The 21,320-nt window shown below is 44.4% G+C and overlaps 1 protein-coding gene across 3 annotated transcripts in view; it reads right to left on the bottom strand.

The window, feature by feature from the left end:
- Window positions 1-7,108: 7,108 nt before the first annotated feature.
- SH3PXD2A (SH3 and PX domains 2A) overlaps window positions 7,109-21,320 on the bottom strand; it is a 331,263-nt gene continuing 317,051 nt past the window's right edge. For all 3 annotated transcript variants that reach the window (XM_027851933.1, XM_027851932.1, XM_027851934.1), the window contains 3 exons: window positions 20,698-20,747; window positions 13,719-13,838; window positions 7,109-10,307 (listed from right to left, as the gene is read on the bottom strand). In XM_027851933.1, the coding sequence (XP_027707734.1) occupies window positions 8,331-10,307; window positions 13,719-13,838; window positions 20,698-20,747 (2,147 nt within the window). In that variant the 3' untranslated portion in view covers window positions 7,109-8,330. The remainder of the gene's footprint in view (window positions 10,308-13,718; window positions 13,839-20,697; window positions 20,748-21,320) is intronic.

Raw genomic sequence — 21,320 nt, 5'->3', positions numbered from 1 at the left:
TTTTTCTTCCCTGTAGTAATTAAACATCCATAATGCTGATGGACCCAGTGGTTGACATCTAGGTCACCAGGTGGACAGGGGACACTCCAAATGGCCCATGAATCCCCAAACCAATGATACAGCTGTATTTGACCTGAAACACATTGTTCTCCACCATGAATACCAATCTTATATGCTTAGGGTCACTAAAGAGAAACTGGAGGTCATCATGGCTAGAGCCATCAGGAGTAACCACTGAAGGATGAATGATCTCCTGAGCAATGAGTGTAAGTTCTTAGCTCAGCTGTGCCCTTATCTCAGATCTACTGGGTGGATAGTCTCTAGATCCTGAGGTCTTAGACTGAGGATGATAGGCCCGTTGAACAATACTTATCATGGTTACTGGTTAAGAAAAAAGCTGGAATATCTGGATCAGGTTGCCCAGGGAAGACAAGTGGTATGTCCTTGGGTCCTGGATAATGGGCTGATTATTCTGAGCTACACAAACTCAGGTAAGGAGTTCACACAAGTCCCAAGGCTAAAGAAATAGAGATGGCATGTGATACTGCCCTCAGAGTCTACTTGGCGGGACCAATCCAAACCTCTGGACAACCATTGTGAAACACCTCCAAGGCCGACACTGGAGGAGCACGTGGCATGGTTTGGCCAAATCCCTGATGGGCATCAGTCTGCATTTCTTTATCTCAAGCCTTTGGGTTTACTGCTTCTCCTGTGGCACCTTTGAGCCATTTTCTCTCTGACTAAGTTAGTCAAAGAGCATTCATTGAGAACCTGCTGTTGGCAAAGTCCTGGAAAAAGCAGGTGCTCAGTAAATGGTTCAAAGGCAGTAGCCTTTCACAAAGCTTGACCTTAAGTTTCCAGGAAGACATCTCAGCACCAGAACTAAGCAGGGACCTGAAGTCTCTATACAGATTATTAAATCTCAGAATGGTGGTAGGGCCCTTGGGGGTCACTAAGTTCAACAGCTCATCCCATGAAAGAATTCCCTCTACAATATAAGTATTTAAACATTTGCAGTCATGTTGAACCCAGTACTTACTGGGCAATATTTAATAAAAAAAAATCTGCCTCCCTATGAGATCTACCTAATTCTGTCCTCTTAATTTAGAAATTGCCTGTAGATGGCCAGTCATTAGGACTTTTCCAACCTATTTTGGTCCCCTCTGTATCAAATCATTTAACTACCTTCCTACCTACTTAAAAAAAAAAAAACCTTCCTGAAACACACTGAATTGACTTCTTCTTTCATCCTTTCTTGAAACCCTGTTTTCTCCTCCTTCACCCTCCTCCTCTTCTTTCTCTCTTGTGCCCAAAGCGTAACCCTACCAAGAAATTCCTTAGCAATGGGTATATGCTCTCAGCTACCTCAAACATGCACACCATCATCTCAGTCAGACATGACTCTCTCTTCCTACCAACATGCTCTTTTAGACCTTCTCTGGAATGGAAATACTCATCCTCTATCAATGATATTGCCAGCATCATCCAATAACCAGAACAGGGACTGGACCAATTGGGGGAAATAACACTTAGCTTCTATTTCCTAAGGGAAACAGGGATGGGAATGAAACTGGATCATTAAGGTTAATGGTCATTGGCCCAGACCAAAAAGCTAAAGAAGAGACTTAAGCAAGGCCCTAATTTGAAAATCCTTTCACCAGGTAGGGATTTGGTGCTACATAGACATTTGGAATTTGACCTGTAGTAGAAATTCACCACAGAACAGGGATTCTCAAACAAACAAACAAAAAATGATATGGCCCTAAGCAGATTAGGGTGTTACTCCTCTTTCCCACTCCCGCTCTATACCTTCACTGAGCCGATAAAGAACAGGGGGCTCCATACAGATGGGGTGACTTGGGTTGCTCTAGGCAGGTCTGCTAACACCAGTGTGAAGTCTTCAACCAAATAATTAATAAAATAATTACAAAAAAAAAAAGACACATTGCACTCTCCAGCCAGAATCACCTATGTGAATAGTGTATGGACTCAATACACAAGAGCCCTGTGGGACCCGCCCGACACTGTTGGCCTTCCATGGAGACATCTTGGTAATGTTTTTTTTTCCCCCAACTCCATATTATTTAATTCAAGTGGGAAAATTACTGACCTAGAATAGACCTTCCCCCCCCATTCTCTTAGACTCAATGCATACAGACACATGTACGCTCACACTCACATACATACACACACATCACACACACATACACATGTACACATGACCCTCCAAAAAATGAGGGAATGTAATTTTTTAGCATTGTGGACAACTCCCTCTCCAAAGATCCCTGTATTGAGTTTACCAAAGATTTTATATATATACACACATATAATATATACACAAATATATTTTTATACACATGTATATATGTATGCATATATATGTGTGTGTGTGTGTGTGTATGTGTGTGTATCACCAAACAGAGAAGACTGAGGAGTTGGAGTAACAGTACAGTACTGAATAAGAATGGATTGACCAGCAACTCAAAAAGGCCACTGTGATCCCGGATCACAAAGAACCAATCCATGGAACCTCAGAAGAACCTTCACCCTGTCAATCTTGCCCACCCCAGTGCTGCCCTGGAATTAAAAGAAGGAATCTCAGCTGCAGTGGTCTGGTTTCTACCTGTGGAATGCAAGTTGTCCACACACAGAACACCTGAGGAGGAGCTGCAGCCTCCTCTTCATAGACTAGAATTCCAGGAAGACCCAGACTGGTCCAGGGAGGCTTTCAAAGGTCTCTCAGAAACTCCCTCTACACCAGAAGAACTCCAGGGCCAAGCAGCAGGATTCCAGCTGAGATGAACACATGAAGGGTGAGCCAGCGCTGGGTCGCGCTGTGGGTGCTCTGGTCAACATCAATCAGTGTCTCATTTTGGCCTCACAGCCTCCTTAGAATGGCACTCAGGCTTATCAAAAGTACCAAGGAGAGGACTTTGTTGCTCTTACGGTTCCTGCCCATGAGCTGAACTGAGGTTACTTAGTTTAAAAAGGAAAATGGGGAGTGGGGTGGGGGGGAAAGAGAAGTCCCTTTTATACTACTGCTGGCGGCCTAGGTATTACAGGCTCTTGGGATCTGAGAGAGGGCTGTGTGGAAGGTGATATTCTAGCTAACCTTTCAGGACACTCCATTTACTTAAAGCAAATAGTCTTCCTGATTAGTTAGGCCAAAGTGACCAAAATAGTACCCCATCAGCTGCCTATCTAGCTATATCTGCCTTGCATGCTCCAAAGGGCTTCTGTTCGTGGAGCCAGCATCTTGGGGCATCCTAGTCATTTCCAAGCCCTATTCTACCCATTCTCAATTCACTGACTTTGCAACTATTTTGGCCTGTAGTTTATTTCAAAATGGTGGACACCTTCCTTTTTTCTTTACTGGGATGTGGGGTGTGGGTGAGGGGAGGAGGAAAAGAGTATCTAAAACCAGCCAACAGTACACCCATTTGGGGCCTTAAGCCTGGTCCTTTTCAGCTCTGTCTGCTCTCAAATGGCAGCAAGACTACCCCAAGATCCTAGACAAGGCCTGGTGTTTCCCACCTCAATATTGCACTTACCCTCTCTCTCCTCAGATTATTTTTTCTTTTCAATTGAGAATGCAAAGTATGGGGGAAAAGGGAAAGGGGGTAGGAAGAGTAACCTAAGAGGAATAAAATATTAGTAAAATATAAACACAGGAAAGTAAGAATAATTTTATCTTTTCTTAAAAAAAAGCTACCAACCAAAATCTAAATTTAAATAGCACTATGTCTACTTTGCAAATACTAGTAATATGAAAATAATGAAGGCTTTACCCAAATTCCCTTGTGTTTCTCCTTAGGTGATATAAGCAGTAACATGTTTTGCAGAGGAAAGCAAATGGATATAGATTACAGTAAAATACACAGCACAGAAGTCTGAAAGTGATTAAACAATTATATAATGCCTTCGTCAGGACTGAAAGTTAGGACAGGAGGAAATTCTTTGGAGCCAGATTTGGGCTATCACCCTTTTGCCCTAGGGCTGTCTGAAACTAAGAAGCCTGAACATGGAAGGGCCTTGGGTGAAAATATTCCCTAAAGTCACTCCCCAGGAGGAATGGCATTCCCTGCTAGGGGTGCTTGGGGGTGTGAGGGTGTGTCCATTTTAAAATTCAAAGGGCCAGTTCATAAGAACAAGCCTTCACTAGATCAGAGCAGAGGATCCCAGAGACCTGGAGAACCTTTCCCCTGAAGCTGGACATCGTATGAGAATCAGAGAAGAAGTTATTTTTGTTTCTTCTCTTAAAGAAAAAAAAAAGAAAATAACTTTAAAATGAAAGAAAAACAAACGGTCAAGTGAAGCTTTTCAGGCATTATATAGATGTCAATAACGACCTCAGAAGTGCTCATCATTATTAAAGTTGCAGTATACAGCAATACAACAGCCTTTCACATTTTCAATTGATCGAATGGAAAACTAGGGTTGGATTACGATATGATTAAAATTTTTTTTTTTTAGTTGGGGGAAGGGAGGTGGGAGAATTTGACAGTGAGGGGCTATCACTTTCTTCTGCCACCAGAGGGTGCCCTCTGCTCTCGCAGAACAGGTTGCTTAGTAATTGCCCTGGGTCCTGGGAGTGAAAGGACTTGGGCTGAGTCTGGCTGACCTGGCAGAGCTGGTATGGGCATGCCCAAGGAGGACTGGGATCCTCATACCTACCTGTCTTCAATTTCAAGTAATGAAACCTCCAGCTCCTTCCTTCATCTTAGCTCCTCTCTAGGGACTAGGCGGTATCTTGGTTGGTCCTTACGGACAAGGGAAATGAGGGCAGTGGTAGAAAGGGGGAACAAGGAGGACATGGCAATTTCTGTTCACTCTCTAGACTGGTAGGTTGTCATCCAATGGTGGCATTTGCCTACTTTTTTTTTAAGCTATCATGGCTTACCACCAATGATCAACTTCCAACCTGCCCTGGTGTGTTCAAGTTGAAGGGGGTAAAGATGTCACAATATAAGCAAGGTGGGACCCTGGCAAACTATCACTTATGGTCAAGTAGAAAGAGTATTGGATTGGGAGTCATCAGCCCTGGGCGTCAGTCCTAGCTCCTCATATGACCCTGGGCAAGTCACATCCCTTCTTTGGGATTCAGTTTCCACATGTATAAAAAGAGGGAGTTGACCCTGATCATTGCTAAGTCCTTTCCAGCTCTGGGATTCATGACTTAAGAGTGTCAGGACTGGGAAGGGTTGGGTAGAGGGTGACAGTCGAGGCACTCAGTAATTGTCAAGACAAGTGCCAGTGGAAAATAGAGACCAGAACAGAGACAGCTGAGGATGGTCCCAAAGCACGCAAGTGAGGGCAGGGAGGGCTTGGACTTCCTGGTAGAAATCCTAGTCCAGCCCATCTGAGATGCTTTCGTTTGGTCAGAGATATGCCATACTTTTCTGGAAAGGACCTGACCTGATTTAACGCCCTCAAGATTGTATTGGCTCAGTGCAGAAATGGGGGAAGTGGGGTATGCCCTGGCATTGAGGGGCAAGGGAGGGGCAGCTGTGTAGAAACTTCTTTAACCCAACGGTCATTATAATTTTAAAATTTTATTTTAAATAATCATAAATTACTTTTTTCTTTTAATAAATATGTGCTGTTTAAAAATGAGGAAAGCATATACTGCACCTTTAAGTAATGCACTCAGCTCTCTGCATGTTTCTTTCCTTTCCACTCTTAAAGTGCATTAATTAAAAAATAATGAACCACTTCTTCATCATTATTGTTCAAATAAATCATAACACGACCAGTAACTAACCCGCTACCATTAGTACTGCAATCTAGCAGATAACTCTATGTATTGCTCTATTTAACACTGTCCAGCAGAAGAATATAGCATTTCTAATTAAAAAAAAAAAACAAACCTCACAAAAACAAAGAAATCTCACAACGGCCCTTTGACGAAATTTGGGCAGATCTCAATAGCTGCCACACGTCAGTGTATGGAAGAGTAAGGGCCGCGCATGCGCAGCTCCCCAGGCAGTGCCGGAGGAGAGGGTGGGAAGAGGGCCCTTTGGTTTCCAGAAGCACAGAGATGACTGATGTGTTCTCATTTAGGCCCCTGGGACATAACATATTGTGTGTAAAAGTTATTTAGAGAGGAAGAGGATGTGGGTGAGGAGATAAGGTAGGCAATAGGGAAGTGGCAGGAGGGCCTTTCCTTCTTTGTGAAAAACACCAACTCTCCCCCAAGCTTCCCTAGGCAGCATAAAGTCTGAGCCACTGGAAGTCGAAGGCACATGTGGAAATCTGCAAAGGCCACTCCTCTTCACAGGGAGCCAGTTGTGGCTACTGGGCCCCTTTCCTCTGAACCATCCCATCGAATTTAAAATGTACCCCAAAGTCAACTCACGACCAACATGGACTTGGTTCTCGTGTTTCTCTCCCACTCTCTGCCTTTTACACATCCAACTGCAAGCTGTGTGGATAGAGAAGTTCAGCTCCCAAGAAGTTACTTCTCCAGCTTCTGAAAGCACCAACATCATCAAAGCCCTAGAGAGTGTTTGAGGCAACAGACACACCCTCCAGGGTGGGGTGGAAGGGCTGAAGGTCCAGTGCGCCAATTCTTCCCATCCATCCAGGAACACACACATAAACCACAGCCCTTAGTTTGTGAATGTGATTCAAATCGTTGACCCCTAATATTTAGCGACAGAGGGGAGGAATCATCGCCTTTGCTTTATACAGCTCAAAATGAAAGAGTTTTTTACAAAGCAGAAGTTGCTCCTGGCCCCATTTTGGACCCAAGAATCCATGGGGGTCTAGCTGAGGTGCAACCACCCCCTCTTGATTTCAGACTCTGGCTTCTTTAATCAGCTCCAATTCTCTCCTCCCTCTTGTGTGGCATTGGGAACAGAGGTGAAGAGATGGGCAACTTTCCTGGTTAGTGTCACTCCACAGCTGTGGGTTCTTTCAGTCCCAATATTCCCCAACAAAACCTGGGCTGTCTTGTTGTCCACACATTTCAGACTCAAGTGGAAACCAAAAGGGGAAATATTTTGGCTTATCAGGGGAGAAAAAAAGGACAAAACCCCCAACCCTATTCACCCCAATCCCTTTTTAGAAAAACAATGACCCTCCCCCCTTTCCTATCCTACCCCACCCCCCAAACAAATCCATCAAATATAATAAAAATCAAAGCCCTAAACACAGAGCAAAACAGTGACCAGAGATGTGCACATGAACACACACACACAGAGTACCCTGTACCACTACTAAAATACAAATGATGCTTATGCAGATTTCGAACTGATGGTTTAGCCTTTTCTTTCTTTGTAAACACTAATGCTGCAATGATATTGCCTTCATCAACAGAGAACCCACAGCCTGGTAGAATGAGGGACTGGTTCTCTTCTTGAGGGCTGGGGAGAAGAGGCAATGATTGTAAAAAGAGAGGGAGTAGCATCACTACGCAGGACTGAAGGGAACATTTTCCTTTAAACAGAATACACTGTAAACCTCTTCCTTGGGTTTGCCAAAGGAAGCAAGAAGTCTAGAAACCCCAACTCCAGAGTTGGCCAAGGACAACAGACAGATACTGGGGTTTCTGTCCTGTACTGGGCTTAGATGCAAAATTTCTCCAACCTCCAAAGCCTCTAGACTCTACCCTGCCCTATAATCTTTTTTTTTTCTTTCCCTTAAACAAAGCTGCCCGGAAGGTTAAATTCATCCTTGAAAGCTCTTTTGTGAGGGATGAAGAGATACAACCTATACCCCCAAAATAAAATCATCTTTTACCAGGGGTGCTTTTGGTGGTGAGATGCCAGTGGTGTTCCATAATCAGGTGGTAGCTATGGCCAGCGTATGAGGGAGGACTGGGTGTCATGCTGGGAGAGGCCGGCGTGGAGTTCCCCTCCACCCTATCCAAGTTATTGACCAAAGGCCAGTCATGTTTTCCTTCAAAGCCTTGCTTCCACTAAGGGGGCTCCAATCACACATAGCCCATCAGTGACATCATACAAGTACAAGTTCCCTTTTCTTTTCTTTTCTCCTTTCCCTACCCCAATCCAAATTGACCTTTGGATATCAATCACCTTTACCCCTACCCCTGATTCTCCCACTCTCTTCCTCACCTCTTTTCTAAGTATTATGAACCATTTACCCTCCATTTGGGTCCGCAAACACCCTTCCATTTAGCCATGGTGCACAAATTTGAAGAACAGCTTTCTGGTCACCCATCACTCTTGGTTTTGTTTCCCCATTTTAAAATTATTTCTTCCTTTTTTTTTTGCTTTTTTGTTTTTGTTTTTTGGTTTCATCTTGGTTCTCTTACCAGGAGACAGCTGAAGCAAGCAAAATTACAGCCCAGAGAAGTTCCCTGCACATGGCTAGTTCTTTTTTTCTAGATAGTTGGAAGGCACCCATCCCTTGAAGGGCTTCATGCTGTCTAGGATCTGACAGTACCACCACCCATTTGGATTCCTCTCCAGCACCTCCATGGACACCCCCTCCTGGAATCCTGCAGTCTCTTCATCCCCCTCATAGTCTGCAATGGAGACATATACATCTTTGAGGTTATTGTGTATGAACTGAGACTTCTCAATGGGTTTTGGCCGGACAGTGGACACAGGGATCCCATTTCGTTGGGTGGACAGCAGCGATGACTCAGAGCCCTCACTTCCTGCCCTCTCTACCAACCTGCCCTTGGCATCCCCAGCTGCTGTACGAGCAGTGCTGAAGGACGAATTCCGCCGGACAGAGCGGAGGCCATCTGTGGCGGTGAGGGACTCATTCCTCCGTAGGGCACAGGAGAGGTTGTTCTCCTTGGGGGGTGGGGACACAAACACTGATTGCGGTCTTACAGTTACCTGCCTCACACCGTTCCTCATCTTGACTGGTCCATTGCTTAGTCCGGAGGTCTTGGAGAAACCTCCAGGTGGCTTGGATGGGATGGGTGGTGTGACTCTCTTACTTTGGTTAACAGTGTTCAGCGCTTGAACCCTCTTCTCAATCTTTTCCAGGCTATCTGATTTACCTTCATTCCTCTTACTCTTGGTAGAAGTAAAATCCAAATCCTTTGTGGAAGATTCTAACTGTTCATTTTCTCCAAGGACTAGATAGTGGGAAGGGGCCCAGCCCTCTAGTTCTCCAAACCTTACATACCACCAGCCACTCTCCTGCTTTTCTAAGACTTCCACCTCCACACCAGCAGGGAAGCTGATCTCCGAGTCTTGGACCTTCTGGTAGGCATCGGAAGTTATATAGGAGGAGCCCTGAACCTCCTTTTCTTGATCTTTCTTGGTCCAGTTGTTGGGGGAAGGGTGAGCGTGGGTGGGAGGAGTGATGAAGTCAGCAGAACCTCTCCTAGACCCCTCTTCAGGTCCCTGGGATGCTGTCTGCGGAAGTGTTTCAGAGTCTTCACTCTTTGAACCCTTGAGACCACCTCGGAGCTGTCCTGTGGGCCTAAGTTGACGCCGGAGGCTGCTGATGTCCATTTTCTCTTGGCTCTGGGAGTCTCCTTTACTTAGGAAGGGTTTGGGTCGGACTGATGGCTTAGTTCTGGAGCACAAGGTCTGCCCGGCTTTCAGATCAGCAATCTCTTTCACACTACCCTTGGGAGGGCTCCGTAACCCAGCATCTGAGGCTGACCTGGGTTTCATGTCTCCATTCTTGGATAAGGAGGAGGAGGAAGAGGATGAAGAGGAGGAGCAGGTAGTATTGATGGTCACTGAAGAAGAGAAAGAGGCAGTGGAGTGGTTTTTCCCCAGCTCTGGCTGAACATTTTTTTCTGCCTTAAATTTTATGAAGGATGATTTGGGGGAATTGGATTTGGGTGAGCTTCTCCTGTTGAGCGAAAGCATGGAACCCCTAGGGGAGTCATTCTCACCACTAGATTCCTTGGCCTCCTCCACATAGGGTTGGAATCCCTCATTTTCATAGATGGTCTCCTCCTCCAGGGCCACATCCTCAGATGATTCTCCCACCTTAAACTTCGCCCTCTGCAGGGAAGATGCTGGAGAAGATCGCCGGGGCTGGTGGGAACGTTTCTCCCCAGAGCTGTCTTCTCCAGGAGCCTCTCCCAACTCTGGCTCAGAGTCAAAGCCAAAGGCGGGAATATCATACTCTGGCTCCTCGTATTTTGGCTTCAGTGGGGAGTCTTGACCTTCTATGCTACCGGATGATCCCTCCTCAGCCTCCTTGGGTTTGCTGGGAGGGGCAGGGGGAGGAACCTTGGGTCGGGTCAGAGTACTGGTACGCCGGTTGAGATTCGGCTTTTTTCTCTTGTCAATGTATGATGCAGGGGCCCAGCCTTCCTTCTCTCCAATCTGCACGTACCACCAACCACCTGAGTTTTTGTCAATGACCTAAGAGAACAGAGAAGGAGGAACAGGCTGGTGAGCTATGAGGATACTGGGGACAAGGAAAGATTATCTTGTATTTTCCTTTCATATCTGGATGTGGAATCTGTCCTAGTTGTGAAAGGTCTACTAAAGGGAAATTATTATATGCACAGATCAGCAAAATACAAGGGAATGAAGGATGGGGACAAAGGAGAAATCATAGGACCAAAGTGCTTCAAGGAAAGAGAGAAGACTTTTAGCTGAAAGGAAGGGGAGATATTGGGGAAGGCTTCCTAGAAGAGTCAGCCAGTCAGTCAACAAGCATTTATTATGAAAGGCAAAAGCAGTCCCTACCCTCAAAGAGTTTGAATTCTAATGAGAGAGCTAAAATGTACATAAGTAGGTACATATAAGATATACACAGAATGGATGGAAGGTCATTTCAGAGGTAGAAAACACTAGCAGCTGGAGGAGGGTAGGAAAGCCTGTCTGCCGGGAAGTAAAAGGATTTTGACAGTTGGCGATGAGGAGAGAGTACATTTCAAGCATGTGGGAGAGCTTGCATGAATGCAGGAGAGAGATAGCATGCCAAACATAGGGAACTTCATCTTAAACGATTATTTTCACAGCAGTGTGAAGGATGGATTGGAGACCAGAATCAAGGAAGCTAGTTAGAAGGCTATTAAAATTTTACAGGCAAAATGTGATAAGGGTCTGAACTAGGGCAGTAGTGAGGTAAGTGGGGAAGAGGTAGATCTGAGAGATGTAATAATGGTACAATCAAGGGGGCTTGGCAAGTGAGTGCATGTGGGAGGTGAGGGGGAGGAAAAGGTCAAAGAGGACTTTGTAGTTTCTAACCTGGGTCACTGAGAAGATGGGATTCATCCTCAAAAGAAATAGAGAAGTTGAGAGGAGGAGGAAATGTAGGGGAGAAAATGATGACCTTTGTCTCAGAGATGTTGAGTTAGAGGCGCTAGCATCCCTCCTAGATGGAGATATTTAACAGGCAGCTGGAGCTATGGGACAGTGTCATGGGATACCCACACTTTTGGGGGCTAAAGGTTAAAGAATCAGAAAAGGAGATGGGAAGGAGAAGTCAGCTAGGAGGAGAATCAGAAGAGTAGTGTTACAGAAGCTAAGGAAGAAGAGAGTACTTAGGAAGAGGGTTGGTCAACTGTGTCCAATACTAAAGAAAGGTCAAGGAGGATCAGGACAGAGAAAAATTTGCTGGATTCTAGGAAGCCTTCCCTGACTGCTCCAACCCCTAGAAATTCCTTCTACTTCAGCGTTAAGTCCTTACCATGGGCCAGGCAAGATGTTAAGCATTGGAGAGACAAATCAAAAACAAAACAAAACAGAACAACAACAACAAAAAACCCAGATCTTTTTTTCATGGAGTTTACATTCTAATAGAAGAGACAACATGAAAATAAATAAGTTCATACTAAATACACACATACGGCATAGATGAAAGGCTACCATAAAGAAGAAGGCTCTAGTAGCTAAGAGGACCCAGAAAGGGAAGCCAGCTGAGAGGTGGTGCTAAGGAGGGAGAGCATCCCAGGCAGGGGTAGGCGGGACACCCAATACAAAGCACAGCATTGGGCCATGGGAATGCTGTATTCAGGAAGAAGCAAGTAGCTAGCATATGGCACCATGGTAGAGTTCATGGATGAGAGTCAAATGCAAACACCACTAGGAATGCAGGAAGAGGCCAGGTTATGAAGAGCTTTAAATGCCAGAGGGCTTTTTATTTGATTCTGGAAATAGCTGGGAGCGTCTGGAGCTCACTGAGCCAGAGAAATGACGCTGCCACTTAAGATTTAGAAAAATCATCTTAGCAGCTTCTTGGAGAATGGACTGGAGTGTGAATAGATTTGAGGCAGGGGAGACCAGTTAGGAGGTGATTGATATAGTCCAGGTAAGAGGTGCTGAGGTCCCGAACTAAGGTTGTGGCTGTGTATGTAGAGAGAAAGGGACATATATAAAAGATGATGTGAAGGTAGAAATGGCAAGACTTTGGACAGATGGGATATGTGAAGTGAGTGCGAGAGAGGAATTAAGAATGCCACCAAGGATGTGAGCCTGAGTGAATAGGAAGGTGGCGGTGCTCTGGATAGTCATGTGGAAGTTTGCAAGAGGGGAGGGCTTGGGAAGGAAGGATAATGATTTCTGTTTTGGACATGCTGAGTATGAGATGCTTAAGGGACCTCCAATTTAAGATGTCCAGAAGGAAGTTTAGTCTCAGAAAGAAGTTGAAGTTAGACATGTAATCTGGGAATTATCTGCACGTAGATGATAATTGAACCCATGGGAGCTGATGAGATCACCAAGTGAGATAATACAAAGGGGAAGACAAGAGAGCCTAAGACAGAGCCAGGGCAACACCCACGGTTTCTGGGTATGATAAAGTACTTCACAAGGCTTTCCAATAGCCCTACAAATGCCGGCTGTTACTGGTCATTCATTCATTCAATAAGTACTTAGAATGTGCCTACTCTGTGCCAGGTACTGTGGTAGGTGCTGGGGGATGCTAACAGACCCAAATTGAATAATCCTTGCCTCCAAGGAGTTTATATTCTATTAGAGGAAAAGAGCATGCACATGGATAATGAAGTACAAAATATTATGCAAAGTAATTTCAGAGGGAGGGTGTCACTGACTACTGTTAGTATTATAGTAGGTGCTAAGAAACTAATTTATTGTGAGGAAAGTAAGGCAAAAATTTTACCCTTGTCTTATTTCACGAATAGGGAAAAATCCAGGTCTAGGAAGAGAAAGTTACTTGAAATCACACACCAAGTCTGTATATAATAGAGTTAGGATTAGAACCCAGGGTTCATAATTCCCAATTCAATGTCCTTTCTATTATTCCATAAGGTAACTGGTACAGAGGAAAGGACACTGGACTGGGAATTAGGAAACATCTAGTCTAGGCTCAGTTTTGCTACCCTTTTGCTGTGTGACTTTGACTAAGTCATTTCCCCTCCCTGGGTCTAGTTGTCTGAAGAGGAGTTCCCTAAGGTCCTAAAATGGGAATAACAATACCAGACCCCATAAGCCTGTTGCTAGGAACAAAGTGACTTTATCTTTCTGGGTCTCAGTTTGCTCCTCTATAAAATGAGAGCAAAAGCTAAGAATGTTTTTTGTTTTTATACTTTTAAATACAATAAAACTTGATTCAAAAATATGGGGGGAAAACATTCTTAGCTCACAGACTATACAGAAACAGGCAGTGGGCTGGATCTGGCCCATTTGGGATAACAAAGGTCCTATCTAGTTCTGAAAACCTATCTATGTGAGATCAAAATAAGGGATGTCAGAACACTTTGAAAACCAGTATCTTAAGATGGAATCTTAAGATTGCTCCCAGAAGAAAAACAGATTAGGGAACCCAGGTTTGCTGTGGGCCAAAGCCACACTGATGACAATTACCTCTGCCTTCTGTCCACCCCGGAAACTGATGCCATCTGAAATGCAAGACTGGAACTCGGCGATGGTGTAGTACTCAACCTCTACAGAAGGGGGCTCTGGTGGCTTTGGCAGCTGGAAGCCCTGCAATCCGCAGAAAAAAGCTCAGTTACTTATCTACCTACTTCCCAGGACTGGCATGGGGAAAGTACCTTGTCAACCACAGAGGGCTAAGGATGAACCACAAGTTACCTCTTCTACTACTAGCAGAGCTATAATATAATTAGTATGGGGCAAACTGGACCTTTAGCCTCAGTGTGCCTGATTTAGAGGGTGCTGATAGTAGCAGTCCTCTGGCAGCAGAGAAATAATTGAAAGGAGCAAGTAGTTAGCAAAACTAATCAAATTATGGAAGCTACCAGATGGTAGGCTGCTCCTCCTCCGTCCTCCACCGAGAGTTGGTTTGGGGACACCTTTCTCAGATGCAGTGGATGATCCTCTTCCTAGAAGCACAGATTCCTAGTGACAGCTCTCCTTACAACTATGATTCTCTACTGAGCTCTGACAGTAATAAGGAAGATGTACACTATCAAAGTCCACTCAACCTGGAAGGGCCAGGGGACAGCACAGGTGAAACAACTGACACTGTGCCAGAAAGGTGATCTAGCATAGAAGAAAGAACATAGGACCTAGAATGGAAAGACGTAGGCTCAAGTCCCTATCCTAACCTTGGCAAGTCATTTGATCCATGAGTCTTCATTTTCTAGTGTGTTTAAAAGCTTAAAATTGCACTGAGATTTTTGGGATACCTTGTGCACTATGTCATAAGACTATTAGGAGGGGGGAAACTGAAGCAGTGTAGGTAAAGTCTTTTGTAAAGGATTAAGTGACACATATTTCAGCTGCTGTTCTTATGCACACAACTGGATACAGGATGAGACGGATTGCATGTTATTTTGGCTTCAATTCAGATGGAAGGACTTCTAGACATGAGTCATATCACCTGGCAAAGGATTTTTAGAATTCAGACACACCTGGTATAATGTTGTGACTTGGTATCACAAAAAGGACGGGAGTAGAAACATCATGATTAGGGATAGTTTAATCAACAGAAAAAGACCTACACACAGTAAGGAAGGCACAAAGAGAGTGACCGGAGTGAATGGAGCTGAGCTGGGCAGAAGTGGCCATTAGACAATATAAGTCAGACCCAGCCTGGTGGGGAAACAAGCAACATTATGGAGGGAGGCTTATGCCAGGCATGTGCTTACAATATATTAATTTGATTGTAATATAGCACTGGTTAGGACAACATCACGTGAGATACACCTGTTTACTAGGTCAAGGAGACCCCCTCTGTTAAAATGAATTTATGCTCGACTTGTTTGGGCTCTAGAAATAATTATTTACAATACAGTAATGCCCCAAGCACCTGAAGGTCAGACTTCCAGCAGCCTGAATAACCTAGGACACAGTAGGGAATCCAGAAATAAAAAAACAGCCATCAGAAAGTTCATACACTTTGTTGCCTAAGACAGACTAGAAAGCGACCTTGGGCCCTGACTCAGATAACTGTGTAAAATACGGTAGCCAAAGTAGCAGTTGATGGCACAGGAGGGAGACAAAATTGATTCTGTTTCCCCATCTCTGAAATGAAGGTTTTGGCTTAGATGGGTTGTAAGGTTGCTTTTCACTGTAATTCTGGATGAATCATTGAATAGCTCTGGCCTTGAATCTTCTCACCTCGAAAATGGAATTTGGAATTAGATGATCTAAGTCAGTGGGGTCAAACTCAAATAAAAGTGGGGGCGGGAGGGCACTAATCCATACATAAGGATCCCTGTGGGCCACATACTAGCTTAGAAAATCACTTATTAACATTATCTTTGTCTTGTTGCATTTTTATTTATTTTATTAAAGATTTCCCGGTTCATTGTTAATCTGGTTTGGTTGTGCTGTGGGTGGCATTCACAGTGTATTTGACACTTCTGAGCTAAGGTACCCTCCAGATCCAATTGTGTAGAACATTTTATTTTTGTCATATCCCATCCCATGTTTTCAGCTCCACCATTTAAACAGGGGCAAATAGCTCAGCTGAGCACAAGAGCTACTCAGAAGCATCACTGTGTAACCCAGTACGATCATTTATGTTCATGATGATAACCTTGAGTCGATCACCTTTATAAAAAACAAAAACAAAAACAGAACTTGTTTGCAGTTTAAATGTGCGTAATTTACCTGAGAAAGGTATCTGTGAAAAATGGTTTTATTTTGAAAGAGCTTCGGTTCTTAAAGAGGGGAGCTCTAGTTACAAAGCAAATTTCTTTATATGGATAGCTCTTTGCCCAAAGACTGATGAATAAGATGTCACTGGTCCTACCCACACAAGGCGTGTATGACATCAATGGCCCTGGTGCCTAACACTCCCTTGAGAGAGGTGAAAGCCATTCATTCTCCAGGTAGAGATAAGGCTGACAATGCACAGCCCCAGGAGAGGAAAGATTCTCTTGGTGACTGACAGCCTCACTCAAGTGTTGGTGACTGAAAGCAGAGAATAGGGTTAAGAAATGGAAGGGGAAAGGCAGGGAGGGGATTGGTCACTAATGAGGGAAGGAGGAGAAAGCCCATATTTTTGAGGAGACTGGTTTGGTCAGGGCAATGCTCACTACAGATTGGATCCTGCCATAGCAATGGAGTAATGTGTGTGTGCACACGTGCATGTGACTGGTGGGGACATGTCTCATAGGATGAGAGTGAAAGAACCAGGTGTACTGGAAAGAGCACTCTATTTGGAGTCAAGAAGGTTTTGAATCACAGCTCTGTGATTTACTGGCAGGGGGATCAGGTAAGAAATTCATTTTTCTTGGCCTCGATTTTCTCATTTGTAAAATTGGAGGGGGTTGAACTAGATGGATCTCAAAGGTCTCTCCCAGCTCTAAATCTGTGATCCTAAGTCTCTCGATTCTCAGCCAGGACTCCCTTCTCCACCCCATCCTTCCTCTGCAACACTGATAGGTGGAAGTGAGAAGATATGCCCACGAGGGGGCAAGCTATGTCTATGGGGAAAGTGGCAACAACAGAAGAAGGAGATCGAGCACAGACCCTCCAAAGCGGCACAATGGTGCTCCATGCATGCACGTGCTTTGTGGACAGAGTAGCCTAGCCCGCTCTGACCCTTGGATGGGAGGGATTCCTCAGGGTTTAATTGGAACCAGCAAGCCTGCTGCCCCAGCATTCCATGTGTGCTTGGTGAGTATGGAATTAATTGCAATATTGCTGCCAAAATAAAGTCTAATCGAAAATAATTAGTCAGGACTAAACGATTCAGGAGGAAAAGTCAACATTCAGCAGTACACCTCTCAGTGGGAACAGAAAGAAGCAAAGTCCATGCAGCTGAGAGTGCAAGCCAGATGGGGATGGGGAAAGGTACACTGAATCCCATCTTTGCCCAAGACCATCTGTGTGTGATTCTAGGTCAGTCATTTCACCACTGTGGGCCTCAGTTTCCTCCTTTATAAATTAAATGGGCGATTAGACTGGACGGGCACCAAAGTTCCTTTTTCCAGCTCTAAATCTGGGGTCCTATGGTTTTACCCAATGGGACATATCAATTGAAATCACATTTCTAAAGTGCTTAGCACAGTGCTTGGCACACAGTGGGTGCTTAATAAATGCTTACTCCATTTCACTACAATGGCTAGTCGCTTGTTTGAGCTGAACACCACCTTTCCCACAAGCCCAGCAGAGTAAGAGAAACCTTCCTAGATTCCTTGAGTCACATCTACATACATACTTTGAATTTATCCTGCCTATACATTTTCCACCTGAGTCAATAAGAACTAGCTAATAATAATAATAGCTAACATTTATGAAGTGCTTTAAGTTTTACCAGTTTTACAGATGAGGAAACAGAAGCTGAGGAAGGTTAAATAACTTGCCCAGGGTCACACAACTGGTAAGTAGCTGAGGCTAGATTTGAACTCAGGTCTTCTTGACTCCAAGTCCAGCATTCTATTCACTACTACACCTATCTGCCTCCTTAGTGCTCCTACTGCCTCTTCCTATAGTCATGGCTTGGGCTGGTCACTTTAGAATGGGATAAAGGCTGGACTGACCACAAAAATGCTATAAGAGGCAGCTAGGTGATGCAGTGGATAGAGTACTGGACTTGGAATCAGGAAGACCCAAGTTCAAATTCAGCTTCAGATACTAGCTGTGTGACCCTGAGCAAGTCATTGAACCCATTGTCTGCCTCAGTTTCCTCATCTGTAAAGTGGGGATAATAATAGTATCTACCTTCCGGATTGTTGTGAGAATAAAATGAGATGTATGAGGCACTTTGCAAACCTTAAAGTGCTATATAAATGCTAATTATTATTGTTGTTATTATTAATGGGATCCTGCACAGGTTAGATTAGGTACCCACTGAGTTCCCTTCCAACTCTCAGGTTCTGTGAATTGGCTCTTTTCCTCAACAAGACTCTTTAAAGAGGAATGAGATTGAGGAGCTCCAGGTAGTGAGGTCCTTCTTGGTGTCTCGTATCCGTGTTCCCTCCCTCTTAGCTTCTGCAGAGCTGCTCATTCCTAATGGCTGTCTTGCTTTCTCTGTTTTCCTGACCTCCAACCTACTGCTGTGTTTTGGCTTGGCCCTGTCCCTTGTTCTTGGTGGTGCCCTGAGGCTAACTTGTCTTCTTGGTCCTGAACTTGCATCTCTCTTTCTGAGATGAGCAGTAACTGCCCAGACTTGTGCATGCGGTTTCCCTGCTCCCATCACCATCCATCAAGGAGTTAGGGATCTCTAAGCAAATGCTTCCGTGAACCTGATGAGTTTCCTATTTAGTGTTAAGTGGTGAATCTTTCTCTAATATCACCCCCTAATTTTTCTGCTTTGTGAGCATAACCATTACAAGTTGTGTTTCCTGAAGGGGGCTTACCTATACATTCACCATGGATAAATATGTTAGGTCCTTTGAAATGTGCTGCCCTCAGTAAGGGACTTTGGTATTTGAATACATTTCAACTCCGAATAGCCTACCTGGGTATGAGAGTTATGCCTAGATGCGGTTTCAGGTTCCTTTTTTAATTCTCATTTTTCTTCTATTCCCACAGCTTCCTCCCCGAAGGAAAAGGCCCAGGGATAGTGGCCCCCTGGGTTCTTTATCCCAGAGTACTGCCCTAGAGAGGGGAAACTTTTAGTTTGCTCCTCTGAACTCTACTCAGTCAAGATTAAAATTCCACCTCTGATGTTGTGTCACTTGTGTGACCTTGGTTAAGTCACTTAACCTCCTTGGGCCTCAGTTTCCCCATCTGTAAAATAGCAAGTTAGTCTAGATTGGCCTCTGAGGTTCCTTAAGATTCTTGATTTAGGATCCGAATATCTTGCCCACTCCCCTGGGGCTGTCCCTGGAATTCATGGTCTGGCTCAGCAGGGAGAAAGTCCATCTGAGGAAGCGTGTGTGTGTGTGTGTGTGTGTGTGTGTGTGTGTGTGTGTGTGTGTGTGTTGATATAGCAGTTCATACTTTTCTGGGGGCAGAGTCAAACACTTACTTCTTGCTCCATATCACTTTCTGTATCCTAAGAGTCAGGCAGCCAGATGAGGAAGGTGATTACCCATAAATGTGGGTCCCTAATCATTTCCTCTGCCTCTGAGGAATCCCGGCCACCAGGGCCTTTTCCTACAGTTCACTCTTGACAGTTAACTTTATTACTGGTATACATTCTTCTGGGTGAAATACAAAGGCCTTTGAACTAAGCCCATGTATGCACCATCCACATTTCTAGAGCCTAGTAAATACTCCGGCGGGACACTTGAGATGTCCAGTCTAAATGTTTATGTCTGCCAGGCTTGGTGGCTACAGATGTCTTTATTTAGCTTGAGAATATAGTGGGCTTCTGAGTGATAAATCCTCCAGCCAGGCCCCCAGAGTTTCAGTGTTGGAGTCCTCTCTCCATGACCTAGCCTCTTAGGAATATGGTATATTAACTACTACATCCAACACCATCGGCAATGCTTCCAGGAACATGGAGACCTTGACTTTGAGAGTTCTGAACCAACAGAACCAAAATCCATTCACCACAAACAGTCCAGCTCCCAGCCTAGTTCTGTGAGTGGCAGACATACAGAAATTCTACCCCATGTGAAGGAGAACAAAGAACCAGCAAACATTCTAGTCCTGACCCTATCACAGACGAGTCACGGGACTCTGGACAGTGGTAGATAAAGTAAGGGAGTTAAAGTCAGACATATTTTTGTAGTTTTTTGATCATTTTTCAGTCATGTCCAACCCTCTGTGACCCCATTTGGGGTTTTCTCGGCAAAGGTACTGGAGTGGTTTGCCATTTCCTTCTCCAGCTGATTTTACAGAGGAGGAAACTGAGGCAAACAGGGTGAAGTGACTTGCCCAGTTAGTGTCTGAGGTCAGATTTGAACTCAGGAAGATGAGTCTTCAATCAGAAAGTCAGAAATACCTGACTTTAAATCTTGCCTTTTATACTTACTAGATGTGTGATCCTGGGAAAGTCATTTAACTTCTCCATGCCTCAGTTTCCTCATTGGTAAAATGAGAAAGTTGGACTACATAGTCCCATCCAACTCAGATAGTCTATGATTCTGACTGGCCAACTCTTTGAAGTCAGAGGCCTAGACTTTAGATGTCTCTCTGCTACTTCACTACTAACTAATTTTGGGACCTTGGATAGTCAATTTACCTCTCTGAGCCCCAAGTTCCATCTTCAATAAAATGAAAGGTAAGGTCCAAATGATTTTTTTTGGGTGAGGCAATTGGGGTTAAGTGACTTGTCCAGGGTCACACAGCTAGTAAGTGTCAAGTGTCTGGTCTGAGACTAGATTCGAACTCAGGTCCTCCTAACTCCAGGGCCAGTGTGCTATCCACTTCACCGTCTAGCTGCCCCCCTCCCCCTCAAATGATTTCTAAGGTCCCTTCTGGATCTAACACTCTATGATTCTTAAGCAAGAATAGGAAAATAAAATTAAATACCAACCAGACTGGATTCTCTTCGTGGTGGGGGCCTTGTCCTTAGATTTGGAGAACCTGGAACAAGAAAGAAATCCTTAGAAATCTGAATAGGACAATGAACAGCTTCTGCACCTCAGCCCACCCTCTCCCCTTCCTCTCATCCTGAAACTGGGCAAGAAAGGAGGACACCGATAAGCCCCTAATCTGGGTTGGAGCTAAAGAAACTGACTTTTCTCCAATTTTCAAACACTTTAACTTGGGCTGGGAGTCAGAAGCAAATTAGCCTTTCCCTGGCCTCAGGTACAGATACAATCCCTCAACACAGAAACCCCGCTTGTTAAAGATCTAGAAGTAGCTGTGGGCAGCAAGAACCGAATGTTTGGATTCAGTCAAAGGGCCGCCCTTGAGGACCTACAGAGCCACATGTGCCCTCGAGGTCACAGGTTTCCTACCCCTGGTTTAGATTATTCCTTAGTTCTTACAAAGAACCACAACAATGGTAATGATGATAACAATAGCAATGCAGGTGTGTACAACACTTTATGCTTTATTATTTATATTTATTATTATTTATATTATCTCATTTGAGCCCAATAACCACAAGGATCATCATCTCCATTTCACAGATGAGAAAACCTGAGCCCCAGC

This window comes from Vombatus ursinus, unplaced genomic scaffold (assembly GCF_900497805.2).
Source record: "Vombatus ursinus unplaced genomic scaffold, bare-nosed wombat genome assembly UNPS02009205.1, whole genome shotgun sequence".
In the NCBI taxonomy this organism is placed as follows: Eukaryota; Metazoa; Chordata; class Mammalia; order Diprotodontia; family Vombatidae; genus Vombatus; species Vombatus ursinus.
The sequence above is the reverse complement of the archived record's forward strand: the minus strand, read 5'-3'. Positions and strand labels throughout refer to the sequence as shown.